Source organism: Lepisma saccharinum, chromosome 2, assembly GCF_977018435.1.
Source record: "Lepisma saccharinum chromosome 2, izLepSacc3.1, whole genome shotgun sequence".
NCBI lineage: Eukaryota > Metazoa > Arthropoda > Insecta > Zygentoma > Lepismatidae > Lepisma > Lepisma saccharinum.
In genome coordinates, this window is record NC_139230.1 from 68,991,169 (window position 1) to 69,010,245 (window position 19,077).

A 19,077-nucleotide genomic window follows, 5' to 3' on the forward strand; every position below is an offset into this window, starting at 1 on the left:
AAGATGTTTTATTGAGATCTCGAGGGTTATAGTGCAGAAAAGTGTAAAATCCAAAAATATAATTAGGGTTTCACTGTAGTTTTAAAATGCATGCATCTTAGCTAAGAATTTTAGTTGATTGAGTTTTATATTTTTGCTTATTCACAGTCCATCATTGAATCTCCAGATAAACAACTCACGTTAAACGAGATCTACAATTGGTTCCAAAACACGTTCTGTTACTTTCGACGAAATGCAGCTACATGGAAGGTACAGTAGCTTTAACATAATGGAACAGTGGGTTATTTGTTCCCTTGTAACTCCTAGTGCATCTGCATCCAGTGTTTTACAAGGGAAACATTTTAATTCTGCGTGTTCCAAATTCTATATACATCGCTTATAACCTTATGTTATGTATCCTTATATTCCAGTTATATCCAATGTGGGTGCAGATGAAACTGGATTTTTTTTAATTGGTCTTTTATCCTATAATGCTATTTTCTTTAGTATGCAAGTTAGAGCATTGCATTGTGCTTTTTGCCTGCTTATGGATGTCTCATATTTTGGTAGCTGTTGTTGTTGGCCTGTCAAAAGTGTTGCTCATTTTTCAATACAGTTTAGAAAGGCCAAATAATTTATTTACTGTTTTGATGTGCATTGTGATATACATGTTATTAACATACATAACTCTCTAGTGTTTATTTAATTTGTTTGCTCTTCTCCAGAGTATGTTATTTGAGTTTCGTTTGCTGTCTTGAAGATGTTTGTTCATTATAAATTGTATTGCAAACAATGAATGCCATTAGTTTCAAATGCACTACTACTTATATATTTAATTTAATTAAAATATGTTATGGACAGGCCAACAATTTTTTCCTGTTTTTATATTTTTCACCTGTAGTGGTTTCTGAAGAGTGAACATGTCAGGTTTACATATTGAATGATATTAGAAAAAATAGTTAAAATATTTTATCAGGATTTCTTTTTTCAATTTGCAAACTAAGTATTTTCAAGACAATGATATCAATATGTGAAGATGAAATTTTCTTGAGCTACAACATAAAAGAAAAGAGTTTCTTTAAGTTCAAAAACTTGCTTCCTATTTTTTTTTTCCAAGATTAGCACTCAGCTTGAGACAATATTGACATATGGAATGTGTAAACACCTGACACTGTTTACTCAAAAATTCAACCAATATATATGCAAATGTGAATGAATAATGGAGTGCTTTTGGGCTGGGATCTTGTCAGAATGTAAAGTTTATGTTAAGTCTTTCTGGAATTTAAGTTAATAGAGAAGTTTTTAATATTTATCATGACCTTTTTTTGTTATTTTGACTGAATTTAAATTCATTCAATTTACATGCAACCTTTCCAGTGGCTGTATTGGCCTTTGCCAAATGCTTCAGCTTGCATGAGGCTGTGTGGTTTTTCTCTTTTCCCTCATTTCCCTATTCAAATGATTCAAATTTTAAATAAAAAAAAGTCATAATGTAATGAAAATAGCTTGCTTGTGAAACCCTTCATGCATGGCAGAAGGAACAAGTTGTGTTTTATTTTTTAGCATTTTTTTAATGATGTAGTTTTAGGCTGCTTAGTACAAAAGACTGCAACTGCAAAGTCTTTTTGTCTGTCTCTTTCTCTTTTTCTACTTTTGAATCATTTTTCTCTCTTTTGACCTTTTTCTCCATTTTTGGTTTGCGTTGCTTACTTGTATGTGTATTATTTTGTATAGAATGCAGTGCGACACAACCTGTCTCTACACAAATGTTTCATGAGGGTGGAGAACGTCAAAGGCGCAGTATGGACAGTGGACGAAGTGGAATTTTACAAGCGACGACCCCAGCGATGCACCACTGGGTATGTCAGCAGCCACGCAAGTTGGTCTCAGACTTCTCTAGCTCCTTCTAGCAAACATTTTGATTTGAATTTTTTTCCACTTTTTTCCATTTTCATCTTATTCCATTTTACATCTTTTTCCATGTGTGTTTTTCACTTTTTCTTGCTTTATCTGTGTGTGTGCATAACCAGCATGATGGAGCTTTCCAGCAACTAACAACCATGCAGCCAGGAAGGGAAGAAGGTGCATCGGAAGGTAATTCAAATCAAACATGTCTTGCTGAGAAGGCAGCTAGAAGTGAGACTTTTTTAAAAGAATTTTTCTCTACTTTTTTCTCTTAAACTTTGTCTTTTACTCTCTTTTCTCTTTCTTGGTGTCTATGTATACAGAACGCGATCCGCACCAATCTGTCACTGCACAAGTGTTTTGTGCGCTATGAAGACGACTTTGGCTCCTTCTGGATGGTGGACGATGCAGAGTTTGTCAAGCGACGACATCTTTCTCGTGGCCGACCCCGGAAATATGACCCCACCCCATCACCCACTCCACCCCACCTCTCCGCACAGTAAGCACTGACTTTTTAGAAACTTTGCTGCTGCTGCCGCTTTAGTTGTTGATGTTAGTGAGCATAGGAGCTAATGTTGCTATGCTAGCCTGTGGGGACAGGAGTGGTGATGTGGAAGTAAAATAAATAAGTACGTTGTTTCAACAACTTCTTGCTACAGCTCAGTTGAACTAATTACAAAATGAGAAGCTTTCGTGTATAATATTGTCCAGTAGTAACCTCTACATTGACATATGTTTGTAATAATTGAACCATGCTCTAAATCTCTCTTTTAAAATCGTTATGTAATAAGCTCAACAATTTTTTCCACTTCTGTCCTCATTAGGCATATATGTCTTCAGAAATCATAAAAACATACCCACATCACACAAACAAAATCTTTAATCTACACCTTAAAATAAAAAAAGAAAGATAGAATACGACCTTGCATCCTCAAAAAAACATACAATACATGTTAAACATCATGCTTTTTGCTATGTAGCTGTTAGGGAAAGTTAGAATTTTGTGTATGGGTACAGTGCTTCCATAAAAATGGAGACACGCACATAACAGTGTGTATGTATTTATATATATATATTGCTGATCCGTTAAAACCAAGAAGAAATAACTAATGCAAAATACATAAAAATACACACTCCACAAAAATAAACTAACATGTTAAGCAAACATTATCAAAAAATGTTTCAAAGGAATTAACAATTTTCAATAATCTGATCTGTAGTTCTTATAGCTTGCAACACCATGGATATTCACAACATGCTGAAAAAAATCACAGGTGGTAATGATTTATTTTTGTTTTTTTTAAAATGCATACTATGGCTTCTTGAATATTCACAGATAAAGTGGAAAACCAATCAGGGCATGGAATACGGTGCTCCAATTTGAGGCCATGGGTAACCAATTCATACATAACCAGAACAGATTCCTTGGGATATTTTGAAGTATATTTTTTATTTTTGATTATTTTCAGAAATTATTTTTATTAAAAGTTAAAAATGAAAAGTCCATGTCAACTAGTTGCATGCACATGTCAATTAATTATTGACAACTTAATAAATGATGAAAGTATATTCAAAATACATTAATTGAGGAAATAATAATGAATTTACAAAAGTGTTTATTTAATGACCTTATAAAACTGTAAAGAACCATAATGACATATTTTACTCTATTTCAGTTACACTTCAGTTCTACTTCAAATATCACTGATCCTAGCTTTGTTAAAACCAATTTGTTGCATGTCTTTATGTTTATTTTTCTTTCTTTTACCACTATACACACTTTTTTGCTTTATACCACAACACGACCGCATTTGTAGCTTTGCACATGGCACCTCTTCATAATATTTTCAAGCTCCCACATTAAACAATTCTCCAACGCTGGCCTTGAATATGTGTTATACAAGCAAGGCAATTATATTAGATTCAATTTTCAGGAATACTCTGATAAAACATTCAGATGGTAAGTTGTATGCTGTTTCTGTGCTTAGTAGAAGCTTTTGTGTATCTAAAAAAAATGTCAAGAGGAAAAGTAAGCCTCTTTTCAATGTGAATTTTTCTTAATCGAGTGAGAACTTTGATGACCTGCCATATTGATGGTATCAAAAGTTTCATTCGTTTTAAGTCAAATTCACAACCAACACAAAACTACAACTCTTTAATCATTTGCAAGTTGGTGAAACTTCGGGTGAAACTCTTAGCTAGGCAGTAAGAGTTACAGATCAGTATTACCTTTAAAAGTGCTGTGCCCTTTTGTGTTGTTTTTGATGCAAATTCATCCCATTCCTGCATGCTGCTGCTCCCATAGATAACATAGCTGGCTTTTGTATGTGCTCAGTTGTTGTAGATAGGTAGTGTACACTAGCTGTCTGTGTTAGGAAAATATATTATGTCAAGGGAATCCAAAACACTTCATATAGGGTATACCCTTCACTAACACAAGGTACTATGTATGTGAGATAAGTCTTAAAAATATTTTTTTCCCATTTCTCTTTCGAATTTTCTGTGTGCTTTTCTACATTTTTTCATATTTTCTGTATTAGTTCTTTGTAATTTTGGTGTCTTTTTATATCTTTCTCCTTTTTTAACTTTTTTGAATATTTTATTCTTGCTGCAATGTTTCACAGGTGATCATAAACTTTTTCAAATATTTTTATAAGTGTTTTCATTCTTATATTTAAATATACATATATTTATATATATATTTGTGTGTATGTTGTGTGTGTATATTGTTGGGGGGCAGGGTGAAAATCTCCAGTTGAGAAGAAAGAGCAGCTGAAGCAGGTATAATGATCACTTGGAAACATTTGCAGTTCTTGTTTCAAATTCTCATATATCTGTTCCAGTGCATTGCATTCTTCCTATCTTTTACATATTCTAGTATCTATTTCCTTATTGGTATTACATTTTTGAATATCTTGATGTTGTGTTTAATTGGAAGAGGGTTATGCACCCCGAACAGACTCTAGATGGTGTTAAGTAATTAAATGAAGAATACAGGGTTTGACAGTGTTAATGTAATAATAATAATATTGGATGTCAGCACAAGAGATTTGAAACAAGCATTTCTTTATCTTTTTTAATTATTTTTATCTTGGTCTTGGTATAATATCATTATCTAAAGGGTCCTTGTGATATGGTGAGTTTGTAATCCAGGTAATTAATTTTGATAAATTTATTTTGAATTTTCTCATTTTTATTATCTTGATGTTTTTTTCACATTTAGTATTTTGTTATACCCAAATACATATTTCATACCAATATATAATAACTATATATATATTTCAGAATTCTTATATTAAATCAGAATGAAATAACATTGTGAAACATGATAAATAATCCTGTTTACTTTTTAAATTACTAGGGGTGTGCAGTCTAAAAGCCCCACCTTGACACAAAGTCCGACACTGTATGGAGAAGCCTTGAATGCCAGTTTACAGGTAAGTTTCTGTTTGACATTTCTATGTCTCAAGAGATGGGATTGATAACCTTAACAAAAGTAAGATATGAAGCAAAACTGGGACTTGATGTCTCCCATGAATGTAACCCATCATTAAAATTTTAAGTATTCTGTGAACAAGTAGTATGAAAGTGAGAAATCTGTTATATTTTTCAAGTATATTATTATTTGAAGTGTAGTTGTACAATAGTAAATAACCCGTGATGAGAGTGAGATCAATCAACTAGAACCTAGGTCTTAAAGTGCATGAAAGATATTCTTGTTCTATTTTGTACAAGAAATGGGAACTAAATGAGGACACTATATTGCAAAGTTTATGAAGCAATTAAATGAGCACATGAGCAATTGAACCTTATACCCCCCCTCTTGGTTCCTGGAGCAATTTAGGGAAACCAAACAATATTGAATATAATAATATAAATTGTGGAGTAAAATATACAATATATTTGTAGATTCTTACTTGTTATGTAGTACACACACATGCAAGCACTCTAACAAGTGGGCCTCCTCGATGGCGTAGTGGTAACGACATAACCTTGTAATCAAGGGGTCCCAGGTTTGCTACCTGATGAAGGCACAGAATGGTTTGGATTCCACTTTAAACTGTATGTCCAGTCCCGATTAGCCTTACTGTGCATAAAGTGGACTTAAAAACTAAAATTTATTCCATCAAGCACTGCGTTTTCTAATTTTGTCATGTAGGAAAAAAAAAAACAGATAATTCTGACAATTCAATCAATATCATTTGTATGATTACACCTGTAGCAAGAAATATGAAGATTAAAAAAGAAAATAAACTTGCATAATTCACAACAGACAGCACAATGTGATAAAAGACTCTGTGTTACTCTGATTATCATATTTAGAAAATAAATAATTTGAGTCACAATGTGGCACTTTCCAAAACACTCACTCATTTAATGAATTGAGAATTAATTGGCTGTAGCATGAGTCCTGTCATTAAAATTGTAAGACTTGTTATGGTATCTCAAAAGTCGCATTTATATCTATAATTATTCCTAATAAATATAAATGTAATTTAAAATATAACTAAGGTGGTCAAATGTTAAAGTAGACTTAGTTTTTATCCATGAAACTAAGATCTTCTTTAGAATGAAAAATGATAAATATAATTGCAAACAAAATAGAAGTAAAAATATACATGTGATGGTTAAAACTAGATAATAATAAAATATTTTGATCTTACAAACAAAGATTTATTTCAGGAAATATTAAAAAATGGTGATAAAAGCTGGAGAGAGAAAGAGAGAGAGAGGTGAAATGTGGCAAGGAAGGGGTGGGAAGTGGCCAGATTTCTGTCATATAACCACTCCTGAAATTTTTACACATTCATACCCAGGGTTTATCATCCCGGCTACACATCTATTGTTGTATAAGAACAGAAACGATTTTGCAAATTGATTATGAAATATGTTATTTAATAAAAACGATTACAACTAAGTATATTAATATATTGATTTAGTGTGGGAGTTCATGTGTCACAAACTCCTGAATGTGGAATTATGTATGCAAGAGAACACCAATGGAATCCAAAAAGCATTTTGGTTTCATTGTCTTCCTCTCACACTTGCCTACTGTTTTTCCTTATTTTTATTTTTTTATTTTTTCATATTGGTATAGTTGACACCATGTTTATACGTTGTGCTATGAAAGAAGAAGTATCTCGCCATCTCTTCTGATTATCACCCTTTCTCATGACAGAACATTGGCCTTTGAAGTCTTAAGAAAGACCTAAGTTCACTAGAGTGGTGTCACAATTTGATTTTTTTTGTCATGGTCTTTGTAAGTTATACATATAAATGTTATAATTTCAACTGAGGAAAGGTTGTAGTGGTTCTAACACAAAGCATTTGTTTCTACTGTGTCTCATAAAATGACCATAGTTTTGCACAGATATTTGGAAAAGTCCATGCTATAGTCATTTATGGGCACAAGTATGTGAAGAATAGAGTATAATAGAGATAAAATAGCAGGTTCATTCTTACACTACAAGAAATATTGCATTTGTTTGCTACTTTTCTAGACTTCTCTCATTGTAAACTCATCTTCCAAATCAGTATAAAATGAAAGACGGGAAGGATGCAGTTTCTCTTGCCAAAGAATACACTCATGAACCTGCAGGAGCTTCCTTTTTTCTCCAAATACACAAGCAACAATAATAATAATAATAATAATAAGAGGAAAACTTGGGGAAGTTTCATGTAATTTATAGAAATACAGATATCTTGGGAAAGTACAAAATTAATAATTATGATCCAACTTACTTTGCTGCAAAAATTTTGTTTGAAATCAAGAAATTTACATATCTTTTTTGACCTCTAATTGTTATGAATTTTTAGAAAAAAATAATTAGTTTATAATCATTAATCAGTACATGGCAAGTATCACTTGAAAACTCACTTCTGATACTTACTTGATTCCCTACTACCCATCAATTACCAGTCAGTTTCCATTCTCATTATTACCTTTACATGAGATGTGGATATTCTAGAACTTGATTCTGTGGGATTCTAAGTGTGGTGTTGAGTACATACGTATGTTTATGTAGAACATGTGCCCTAATGAGTTGCTCTGAAAAACCTGGAAAAGTCAGGGAATTTTGTTTTGTCAAAAAAGTAGAGTCTAAGCAGTGGTAGTACTTGAAAGTCAAAAAATATTTCTGCAAGAACATGTAGAGCAAGTTTGATTATTAAATTTAGCTGAATCATGTAATTTTAACATGAGTAAAATCATGAAATATATAGTTGACTCATTATATTCTCATTTCATTGATGTTTGCTGACAGTAGGTGAATATTCTTGTTAAAGTGCACAAAATGAGAAGTAAAATTATATGCTTAGATTGTTTTCAGCATATTGTTATGTAGACATAGTGTGTGTATTAATTTGGCTTTAACTCGCTTTGCAAGATATGCATTCACGAAATGTAACATATATTTAATGGTAACTGGTAAGTAAGAAACATTGAGTGTGTGGTAAGTGTAATATTGCTCATTTTCATTTACCCAAAGTGCCAGCATGTGGAACTTAATTGTTCTTTTATGTTGCTTCATTGTGTATTGCTGCTGGTTATATTGCATAGCTAATCTCACTTTCATCACTATATGGTTAATGGTATTTTACTTTATTAATAAGTAGTATTATTGGATGTTACAATCTCTAAATATAATCATTTTGCATTGTAAAATGGTCTGCCATGTATGTGTAAATAACTTGGCATTATTTTTGCACTGACAAGTTATTGAACTTATTGCACTCTACTTCATTCAGATCTTAAAAATTATGATTTGCATTGGAAGATTATGACATCCAAATATAGGAGCTGAGTAATATTTAATTATTTCTTATTTTGCACATAGGCATACATTCAATTATCATCTTAATCTGTAATTTATTGTTGTTCTATTTTTCAAGAATGCCCAATGTGAGAATTATTCTGAGGTAATGTAATATTTTCTTGTTATTATAGTTGTGTAAATTTTCAACAATAATATCCTCTGTTAGATGTTAAGAAATATATATATTTTCTTTACTGGTTCAAGTGCATGTTTGTATTTATCATTTTGCCAGATAACTCAAACATAAGAAGACAAATGAAAAGGAAAAAAATTCAATTTGATTCACAAAAGTAAACACCTCATACATCTGAAATAATTTTTCATTTTTCATTTACTTAGTTTACAAAGTTAATATGTATTCCTGTTCTAGTTATACTGATAACTACATAATATTCTCTCTCTCTCTCTCTCTCTCACACACACACACACACACACACACATTCCATTTGAAATAGTTGTAGTGAAAAGCATGTGATGTAACACAGCCCAAATTGCAGCTCAGACTTATGTAACAAGAATCAAATAAAACATATAAACACTAACTTACGTATATTTAACTGAACACACACAATGCAATTAATTCATTGCACACAGTGTTTAATGTATCTATCTTAATAAGTTAAGTATGCAGGTTTCATTCTGGTAATATAGTCTTTTAAGTTTCCAATTGTGTGTGCATTTACAGCATATTGGGCAGGTTTTGTGTGTGTATGTGTGTGTGTTTGAGGTATATTATTTCTAACACAAACATTTTGAAAAATCTATTTGGTAATATATAATAATCCAGACAATCCATCCTATTCATCCCGTACTGTGAAAGTTCTCTCCAGCATCATTTGGTCCCCTTTGTTTTCTATTTATCTATAGCTCTGGTTAAACAGAAAATAGTTTTACAGTTGCTTATTCTAGTATATTTATAGCTTATTGAAATATAAGGAAGATAATATAAAAATTCAGACAATGTAGAAATGTTAGCGAAAAATGCAGGCTCGACCAGGACTCAAACCCAGGTCTCTAGCATTCTGTGCCATTATTCTACCACTGAGCTACCGAGCCGGCCTGGCTTCACCTGATTTTGCGCTTCTGCTGTTTTTCCTGTGTGGAATCGTCACTGCCAGTGCTACCGCAATGGGATCTGTTGCCTTTGTGTGTGTTGATCTGTGTCTCCTCAGTAAGCACACACTGTTTCACCCTTCGCTTCTTATCAAGAACAGACCCTGTTTCCCTAAATTTGTTCACAAATTTCCAAACTCTTTGTCTGTGTGGAACGAGAACATCTGGAAATTATGCTGCAAAACTCCTTCTAACTTCTCTACAAGAATTTGAAATAATGTAAAGAGTCATACATAAAAATTCATTGTTTTGAATTGTATGCATAGCGTGACATTGTTAGACTGGAGAAAAGCACAAGTTATATGTAAACTAAAACAAAACAATCTAAAACACTGGTTAACACAACACTTCACAAACACATGCAAACTGGACACCAGCTATATGGACACTGATGTGTCCAGTGTAGGGTTACCAGATCGCTGTAAGGGAAATGTAGGACATGCTGTCCCAAAATGTAGGACATTAAGTCAAAATGTAGGACATAAAACATTCTCAATAAATAATACATATTTCTATAGAACACGTTAGAAAATAGTTGAAAAATGACACTTTTCAGTTTTAAAGAAATGAATTCTTATTGAATTTTTAAATGCAAAATTTCAAAACTTGCAATCATACTAATCAGTGCACCTCTTAGTACATGATTTAAGTGGTACTTCTCAGAGGAGACAATTTTTATCAAAATTTCAGATTTAGTAAAACTATATTTATGTTAGAGTGGACAGTTAAACTCTTTGAAATTATAGGGACCAGTACCAAACATTTTACAGACTTTATGAAAAAATAATTTCTCTCGTGAGTCTGTTGTGCTGATGGTAATGAAAGTACTCTCTCAACGTTTGAATTATGACCTGTAATGGCAAACAAATATTCAGCAATTACCGGAATTTAAAATGGTTCCAGAAATTTCATCTTGGGTAGTTTTTAGTTCAATGACAGGGTGTCTATCAAAATAACACATCCAGAATTCTTGACTTTTTCTGGACTTTTCTAGACCTTTCTTTTCGTTTTTTTAAGAAAATAAATATTTATTTAACGAAAACCACTACCAAAGGGCCAGTTAAGATGAAAACTGAGTCTGAATTTAAGAAGAGAATTAGATCTGCTTTCTCATATTAATGCATCCTGAACTGTATTTGGCAGACAAGCGAGGCTTTGGTGTCTGGACTCACAGCCAGTATAATCTTATGTGGGGCTTGTGTCGGTTGTCCCTATAGTATGTGACTGTCCCTTCATCCATCTTATCTTACCATCATTCATCCTCATCATCGTGATTAGCCAAAGGGACAGAAAAAAGTGAAGTAAAATAAACTAAATCAACCAGTCAGTCATTATGATAGCAAAAATTCTTGACCACAAGAATAATTTATTACCCATTTATTGACTTCTTGGCCTACTTGTTGATTTCTTTACTTTTTCTTGACTTCCATGACTTTCTTGACTGGCAGACACCCTGAATAACTTTGTTCTCTACCTACCCGTGCTTTAAAATCTAATTATATTGAATATTGAATAAGAATGGACAACTCACCTGTCTTCTCATCCCTTTTAGGTCCAAATATTTTCCTAAGGATCCTATTTTCAAATACTCTCAATTTATGTTCCTCTTTCAATGTAAGGGACCAAGTTTCACACCCATATAATACTACAGGCAAAATTACTGTTTTGTATATTTTAACTTTTAGTTTCTTAGATATTAAACGAGAAGACAAAAGTTTATGAAGAGAGAAGTAACATGCATTTCCTGAATTAAGCCTACTTTTTATTTCCTCTTTAATATAATTTTCATTTGTTAATATTACTCCTAAGTATTTGAATTTGGAAACTGTTTCAAACGAGTTGTTATCAATAATTAGATTTTGATTATTACCTAACACTTGGTTTCAGCCTGTAAGCATATATTTAGTTTTCTCTTTGTTAACTTCCAAACCTATCTCTTTAGCAGTTTTGAAAAATATTTTAGCATTATTCTTAATTGTATTCACATCATCCCCCAGTAAGTCTACATCATCTGCATATGCTAACAACTGAGTCACACCATTTAATTTTAGTCCTTCTTTAGTTTCGTTTACCTTCCTAACAGCATATTCTAAGGCAAAATTAAAGAGGAATGGAGATAATGCATCTCCTTGTTTTAACCCATCATGAATTGTAAATTTGTCAGACATATTAATACCCACACGAATTTTACTTTCTGTTTCACTGGTGCATATTTTTATCATACTAACAAGCTTCTTAGGTATTCCAAACTCTACTAATATATTATATAATTTATCTCTTTTGACCGAATCATATGCTTTTTTGAAATCAATGAATAGCTGATGGACATTTTGATTATATTCCCACTTTTTTTCAAGTGTCTGTCTGATGTGAAAAATTTGATCTGTAGTTGATCTGTTGCGTTTAAATCCACATTGATAATCACCTATAATTTCATTAGCATATGGGGTTAGTCTTGTTAAAAGAATGTTAGATAATATTTTATATGTTGTTGAGAGTAGAGAAATTCCACGGTAATTATTGCAGTTCATTTTATCACCTTTTTTAAACACAGGAACAATTATGGATTCTTTCCACTGTTGAGGGATTTCTTCTTTATTCCATATTAAACAAATTAATTTATGAATTTGACATATTAATGAATTTCCACCATATTTAATTAACTCAGCTGGTATTAAATCAATGCCAGGTGCTTTGTTATTCTTTAGCCTTTTAATAGCATCTTTAACTTCAGTCAAGTTAGGTTCTGGAACTAAAGGTTCTGCTGTGTGGACTTCATTTACTTCTGATTTATCTCCTACATGGACATTTAAAAGGTCATTAAAGTAGTTCTTCCATCTATTTAGAATATCACTTGGGTCAGCTAGAAAATCACCGTCTTTATCTTTTATCAAGTTTACTTTAGGTTGCCACCCCTTTCTAAACTCATTTACACCTTTATATAAATCTGTGATATTTTTATTTTTGCTGTTTGTTTCAATTTCGTTAATTTTGCTTTTCAAGTAATCTCTTTTTTTACTTCTAAATGTGCGGTTAACTTCTCGCTTTATTCTATTATAATTGTTTAGATTTGTATCATCAGAGTTATTTAACCACCTAAGTCTAGCCTGATTTCTTATTTCTATTAGATTATGACATTCATTATCAAACCATGGCTTACTTTTTCTCGGTTTATGGTATCCTATACTTTCTTTAGCTGCTGATTCTATTGCATTACGTATGTGCTCCCAATTCTTATTTACGTCTGTTTCATTTATATTTTCATCATCATTTAAATCCTGCAAAACATCAAATCTATTTGACAGTTTAATTTGGTAACTTGTAACTTGCATGATTTTTTTCTGTTACTTATTTTCCTAATTAATATTATGTGACACTCAAAATGTAGGACATTTATGATATTTTTCAAATTCCTCCCGGACGCTGAACATAAGGCTAAAATGTAGGACATGTCCGGGAAAAACCGGACATCTGATAACCCTAGTCCAGTGCCAAGGTCAGCATACAGCTGTGGGTCTAAGTGCCAGCAGATGTGCTCCCACTGCCGGGCGCACTAGCACCGCTCCATGGACAACTGTATTTTGCCTGAATGCTACAACTGATATTTAAGTACATGCATAGCTTCAGGTGGAGCCATCCTCAACTTTCATTGGGATTGGCAAATCCTTGCGACATCATTAGGCAGTGGATGTTGAAAGAAATACTATGTTGAAAGTCAGTTTGCAAAGTGTTCATTATAAGTGCAACTTCTGACTAACGACATACGAGAAAATGTTAGAAGAAATAATTTTGTATTACAATAAATCTTTAATTTTTATTCTCAAAATATTGTTGGCATTATAATTTTGCCACTGTCAGTTTTGATAGCAGACAACTTTTTTTATTACATCTCTTCACAGACTTATTTATTTGGATGCTTGGAAACTAAAGAAATATAAATTTTGAAAAAATCACAAAGTTTGCAACTGTACATTTCTCCAAATGTTACTTGACTACACTGTGGAAAATCTAAGTCCATATATCTGCAGCATTGAAAGATAGTTGAAGTATGCATAGACATAAATCTATTGCTGATATATTTTGAGGTTGGGGAGATATGTTGTTTTGTAGTGCAATCTGTAAGGATACCAATTTATTAGTGTAAGTGCATGTTTGGTACAGGTTTGAATGCTGCATAAGTTTGGCTCAATTTTTCTATTGCCAAGTATGACTTCACTCTCCCAGAACAGTAAAAACAAAGTTTTCCTGCATAATATTGTGCACCCATGCCTTTCTTGATTGAATACAGATTTTTTTTGTGGGATTATGGTAGTCCTGGAAAGGAAGGACTGTTTTAGATCTAAAACATTTATTCCAATAGTCATCTGCATTAATAGCTTGCATATAGACTGCATGAAGTGTTGAACATACCTTTCTGAAATTGACAGATCTTCCCAGTATTCTTGCACAAGATGGGGCCTCCCTGATGGTGCAGTGGTAGTGGCATCACCTTGTAATCAAGGGGTCCCAGGTTCGACACCCGGTGGAGGCACATAGTGGTTCGGATCCCACTTTAAACTGTAGGTCCAGTCCCAATTAGCCTTACTGTGCACAAAGTGGACTTAAACAGCAAATCAATCAATCAATCAACCAACACTTTTCCCCTTCCTTGACTCCATCAATGTACGTTTCAGTCAGGACGCTGTAAATGTGGTGACACTTTTGTGTGACAAGGCCAACCTCAGGATTTTTTCTAAAGGGGGAGCAGCAGTGCTTAAAGTGGGCTAAACGTGGTCTGAAGCCCCCCCCCCCCCCCCAGTGAAGAGAATTCTCATAAAGCATCCCCAACACCAGAATAGTTTGTATAGGCACTTAATCTGCAGGCTTCCACGTCACCGCTCGTTCATGTTTTCACGCTACAATTTCAAAATTTGAATTATATGAAGACTTTCAGGATATCTGGGGGGGTATTCTCCCTGCCCCCCCTCCCTCCCTCTGCAGATGCCCTTAGTGTGTGAGGCTATTTCTTCAATAGATGCTATCAAATATTTACGGAATGATTTTATATCGGTCACAGCTTCAGCATGGCAAGCCCATCTTTTTAATGATAGGCATTTTTAATGATGGGAGCAAGGGGACAATGCTCCTCCCTCTTTAAAATGAAAGTCAAGCAAAAATTATGTATATTTCATATAATTATTGCAAGGGGAGGAACACGATAACTTCAAACTAAAGCAATGTTTTTGAAGAGACTACGGTATTAAGGGTGAAAATGTGCCTTGTTTTCTCCTCGCTCCCATAAACATATCTTGATTGGCCCTCCCTGCAAAAATTCCTGCTAACATCCATGCTGATAGGTAATTTAGAGAAAGAAGTCTCTGTACTGCTTATTTTAAAATACTTTCAAATATACCATGCCTAGTTGGTATTTGAAGATATATGTATTCGATTATTCCAAAAGAAAAGAGGATAACATTTCTAAGTCAAAACATTAGGGGGGCAACTTCCCCCCTTCCACCCTTCCCCCCTTCCCCCATGCACACGCCTATGGCAGAGAATCCTTAATAGAATAGTACTGTGCTTCCCTTTCCTTGCGAGGCCGAGAGATCGGGAGAAGTGTGGCGGGTGGTGCTAGTGGAGATGCAGACATTTTCGACCAGTAACGTCCCGCTTATTTTTATGGACATATCTTTAGCATGCAGATATTTATATTAATATTGCAAAACGAGCACTAACCTCTGGTATGAGAGTTGTTCAAAGTGATGTCCACCTACATTCACACATTCCTGGCATCGTTTGATGAAATTTTGATTCAAACGCAAAATTCAGTCATTTTTGCTTAAAGGTTCTAAAATTTAGCTATCCAGTTTCTAGTAATTTAAGGACAAGCCGTCTAACCGTCTCTCTACCTGGAGGTGAAACACCAGGAAATTTCTGTGCAAATTGCCTACACATGTCTCAACAAGAGTCTGTTTTCACGTAAGTGTCATACATAAAAATTCTTTGTTCTAACGTGAACTTTCCGGCTGGCATTTCAATCGCCTCACTTACACACAACACACACACACTGCAATTATACAAAGGCTGTCGCAGAGAAGGTGAGACAGATTTTTTCCTTGCTTGGCAACACTGCCTATGGTTTCGGCACTAGTCGTGTCATGTAGGATGACTCATTCTGTTTCCATAGCAAGTTGTCACATGTTGTGAAACCACGTTAGTGAGCAGCTGTGTTGATTTATGTGAAACGTGTTTCGTTTACCCCTCCAGGTTTTTGTGTATAACATTGCTTTTCGCGATGAGTATTCAAGATGAACGACGACATGCCATAAAATTTTATTGGCGTTTAGGGAAAAGTGCTGCGGAAACATATGCAATGTTTCAACAGGCATATGCTGATCAAGACAGACTGAGTAGAGCCACAGTGTACCGATGCTACAAGTTGTTCGAAGATGGGCGCGAATCAGGCACTTTGCTTCCGCATCCTGGACAAAGACCATCCGTGATTAATGAGACGCTAGTGAATACTGCTGCAGCAATTATTCGTGATGATAGACATATGTCTGTGCGAGCGCTAAGTGCACAAGGACACCATCCACCGAATTTTGCATGATCATTTGAAAATGAAGAAGGTTTGCTCTGCATGACGAACAAAGAAGTGATAAATTTTCAAAGACATTCACAAAGTGGCAGGAGCGTATGGACGCTTGCTTAGCTGTCAATGGTGCCTATTTTGAAAAAGATGTATGTCTACTTGATATGGCTGATTCTGAATAAAAATTTTGTGGTTTGTAATTTTTTTTGTTTCATTTTAATGATTCTTGGAGGGGTCCATGTACATGCTTGTCTTTTAACCGCTACGCAGTCACGACTTTTTGACCTATTGCGCTCATTTTGGTCTCAATCGGCAGCTAATGAACCAAATTTTCACCCTAGTACATTTGCTAGCCAATGGAGGTCGCTGTTTTCCTAGACAGAAATTAGTTTCACCTTCTCTGCGACAGCCTTTGTACAAAGAAGTAGCATGGCAAGTAATCAAAAACCACACTCTTTCACACAGTACAAAATTAACATGCTCTTGGTTCAAAGTCTGTTCCTCACTCCATTCGCAGCTCTGTCCAGGGCACCTGTAGTCACCAAGGAAAGAACAACTCAACCTTGGAGCTTTCAGATTGCAAACAATGCTCACGAAAACCATTGCCTTTTAACGGTTTAGTCTGCAACATAATCTTGATACAGTGTTGCACATTCGAAACCTCCAAACGATTCTGAGCAAAGCAAAATGCTTTCGAGGGTAAACTTAAGCGGGATGTTACTGGTCGAAAATGTCGGCATCTCCACTAGTGCTGCCCGTCACACTTCTCCCGATCTCTCGGCCTCGCAACAAAATGGATGCACTGTATTTCAAATAGAACAACAGTTTAACCATATTGAACATAGGTTTTCAATATATCAGAACACCATGAGAAAGTATTATTTTATAACTGACATAAATAACACAAACTATTTTTATGTCTCTTGATAACTTCATCAATATTCCAAATGTGTGTTTCCTGATGTTGACAGTTTATAGAACTGTTATACTTCTCATTATGTGATACTTTTGTATATCACATCATAATGAACAAAGCACATTCAGCAGTGGCGTCTCGTCCCTTGGGGCTTCTGGGGCTTAGCCCCTAAAGAAAAACGGACGTATTCACTTAATTATCAATCACCATAACGCATAACTATCACACAGTCTTTTAAAAGGCGATTTTTACCCACGTAAATTCATCGTCTGTTGTAATGGATACGACAGCGCTCCTAGCGGCATTGATGTCAATTATCATTTTCCGGGGCATGTCGCAAGGGAAGGCGTGGCCTACACCCACCTATGCTACAGTGAAGGTCACGTGCTAGCAGAGAGAGGAGGGTAGAGTGCAATGGATTTGAGTGCTGATTCGGGGCTACTTCCGTTGCGTCGCGTTCAATCTCGCGTGTTGTTCTGTAGTGTTTTGGTGGCTTTCATTCACTATGTTTGAGTGAGTTTGGCAGGGTTGATGTTCGAACACAAATTGATGAAGGACATAGGCTGTCAATTACAAGACACAATGAATTTGTCCAGAAAAATAGGCATATATTAAATAGAATTATCGATTGCTTAAAATTCTGTGGTCGACATGAACTTGTTCTACGAGGACATAATGAAAGAGAACAATCTTTAAACAGAGGCATCTTCCCAGATTTATTATCCCTTCATAGAAGAGGGAAAACTAAAGAGGGAACTTTGTGTTCTTTATTGTAGTGAAGAGTTGAAAAACATAAACTCTATCAGTAGATTGCATTAATTTTTTATTTAAAATTATTTAGAGGGTACCTTTTCAGAAACAGTAAAAATGACAAACATAGTTTTAATAACTCCAGTGGCAACAGCTGAATCTGAACGATGTTTCAGCACATTGAAGCGTATGAAAACCTGCTTAAGAAATGCAATGGGACAAGACAGACCAAATGCCTTGGCACTTGCTTACAATAGAGATAGAATACATTTCAAACATAGAGGGCTTCAACGAAAAAGTAATAACAAAATTTGCTGAGCAGAAGAACAGGAGTCAACGTTCGTAGAAAGGTATGTTTCACAACAATACCTGTTTCTTTTGTAATCATGTGAATTGTCATTATATTTTAAATTCTTTAAAAAAATAAGTCCAGCTTTGTAGTTTAGAAGAAGATAAATACCCATTTCTTTGTAATTCATGTAATTGGTCATTACGTTTTAAATTCTTTCAAAAAAGTAAGTCCAGTTTTGTAGTCTAGAAGAAAAAAATACCAATTTTTTGTAATTCATGTGAATTGTCATTATATTTTAAATTCTTTAAAAAATAAGCCCTGGCCAAATTTGAGGCCACAAGACGCCACTGACATTCAGTATCTGCTTTTAAGTAATAACCTAATAAGTAGGGCTCGGATAGTTATGCACTAAAAAAATGCAAAATATGCATGCAAATATGCACTAAAAAAGTGTAAAATATGCACTTTAAAAATCTGTTTAATTTATAAATGCTGTATATTACAAACTATGAAAGATTACATATTACAAACTATGAATGCTCATTCGCTACACAGATTTTTTTCAATTAATATGGTTCTGCGTTAAATGAAACACAATACATTACAGATGAAGATCATGATTGCATATGATAACAACATGATGTCTCAAATTTTCGAACTTGAAACTCCTGTTTTCAGCTGAATAGTCTTATATTCAGAAAGCACACGTTCCACTTTGCAAGATACAAGTGGACTG

General features: G+C 34.1%; 1 protein-coding gene across 8 annotated transcripts in view; it reads left to right on the forward strand.

Annotated features, from left to right (window-relative positions):
* FoxP (forkhead box transcription factor P) overlaps nucleotides 1–19,077 on the forward strand; it is a 1,057,401-nt gene that overhangs the window by 1,019,064 nt on the left and 19,260 nt on the right. For 4 of the 8 annotated variants that reach the window (XM_083117436.1, XM_083117437.1, XM_083117435.1 and 1 more), the window contains 4 exons: nucleotides 148–249; nucleotides 2,208–2,383; nucleotides 5,246–5,321; nucleotides 8,776–8,802. In XM_083117436.1, the coding sequence (XP_082973562.1) occupies nucleotides 148–249; nucleotides 2,208–2,383; nucleotides 5,246–5,321; nucleotides 8,776–8,802 (381 nt within the window). Of the gene's footprint in view, nucleotides 1–147; nucleotides 250–1,713; nucleotides 1,839–2,207; nucleotides 2,384–5,245; nucleotides 5,322–8,775; nucleotides 8,803–19,077 lie in introns of all 8 variants that reach the window. The other 4 variants (XM_083117438.1, XM_083117439.1, XM_083117440.1 and 1 more) reach the window with 3 other exon arrangements.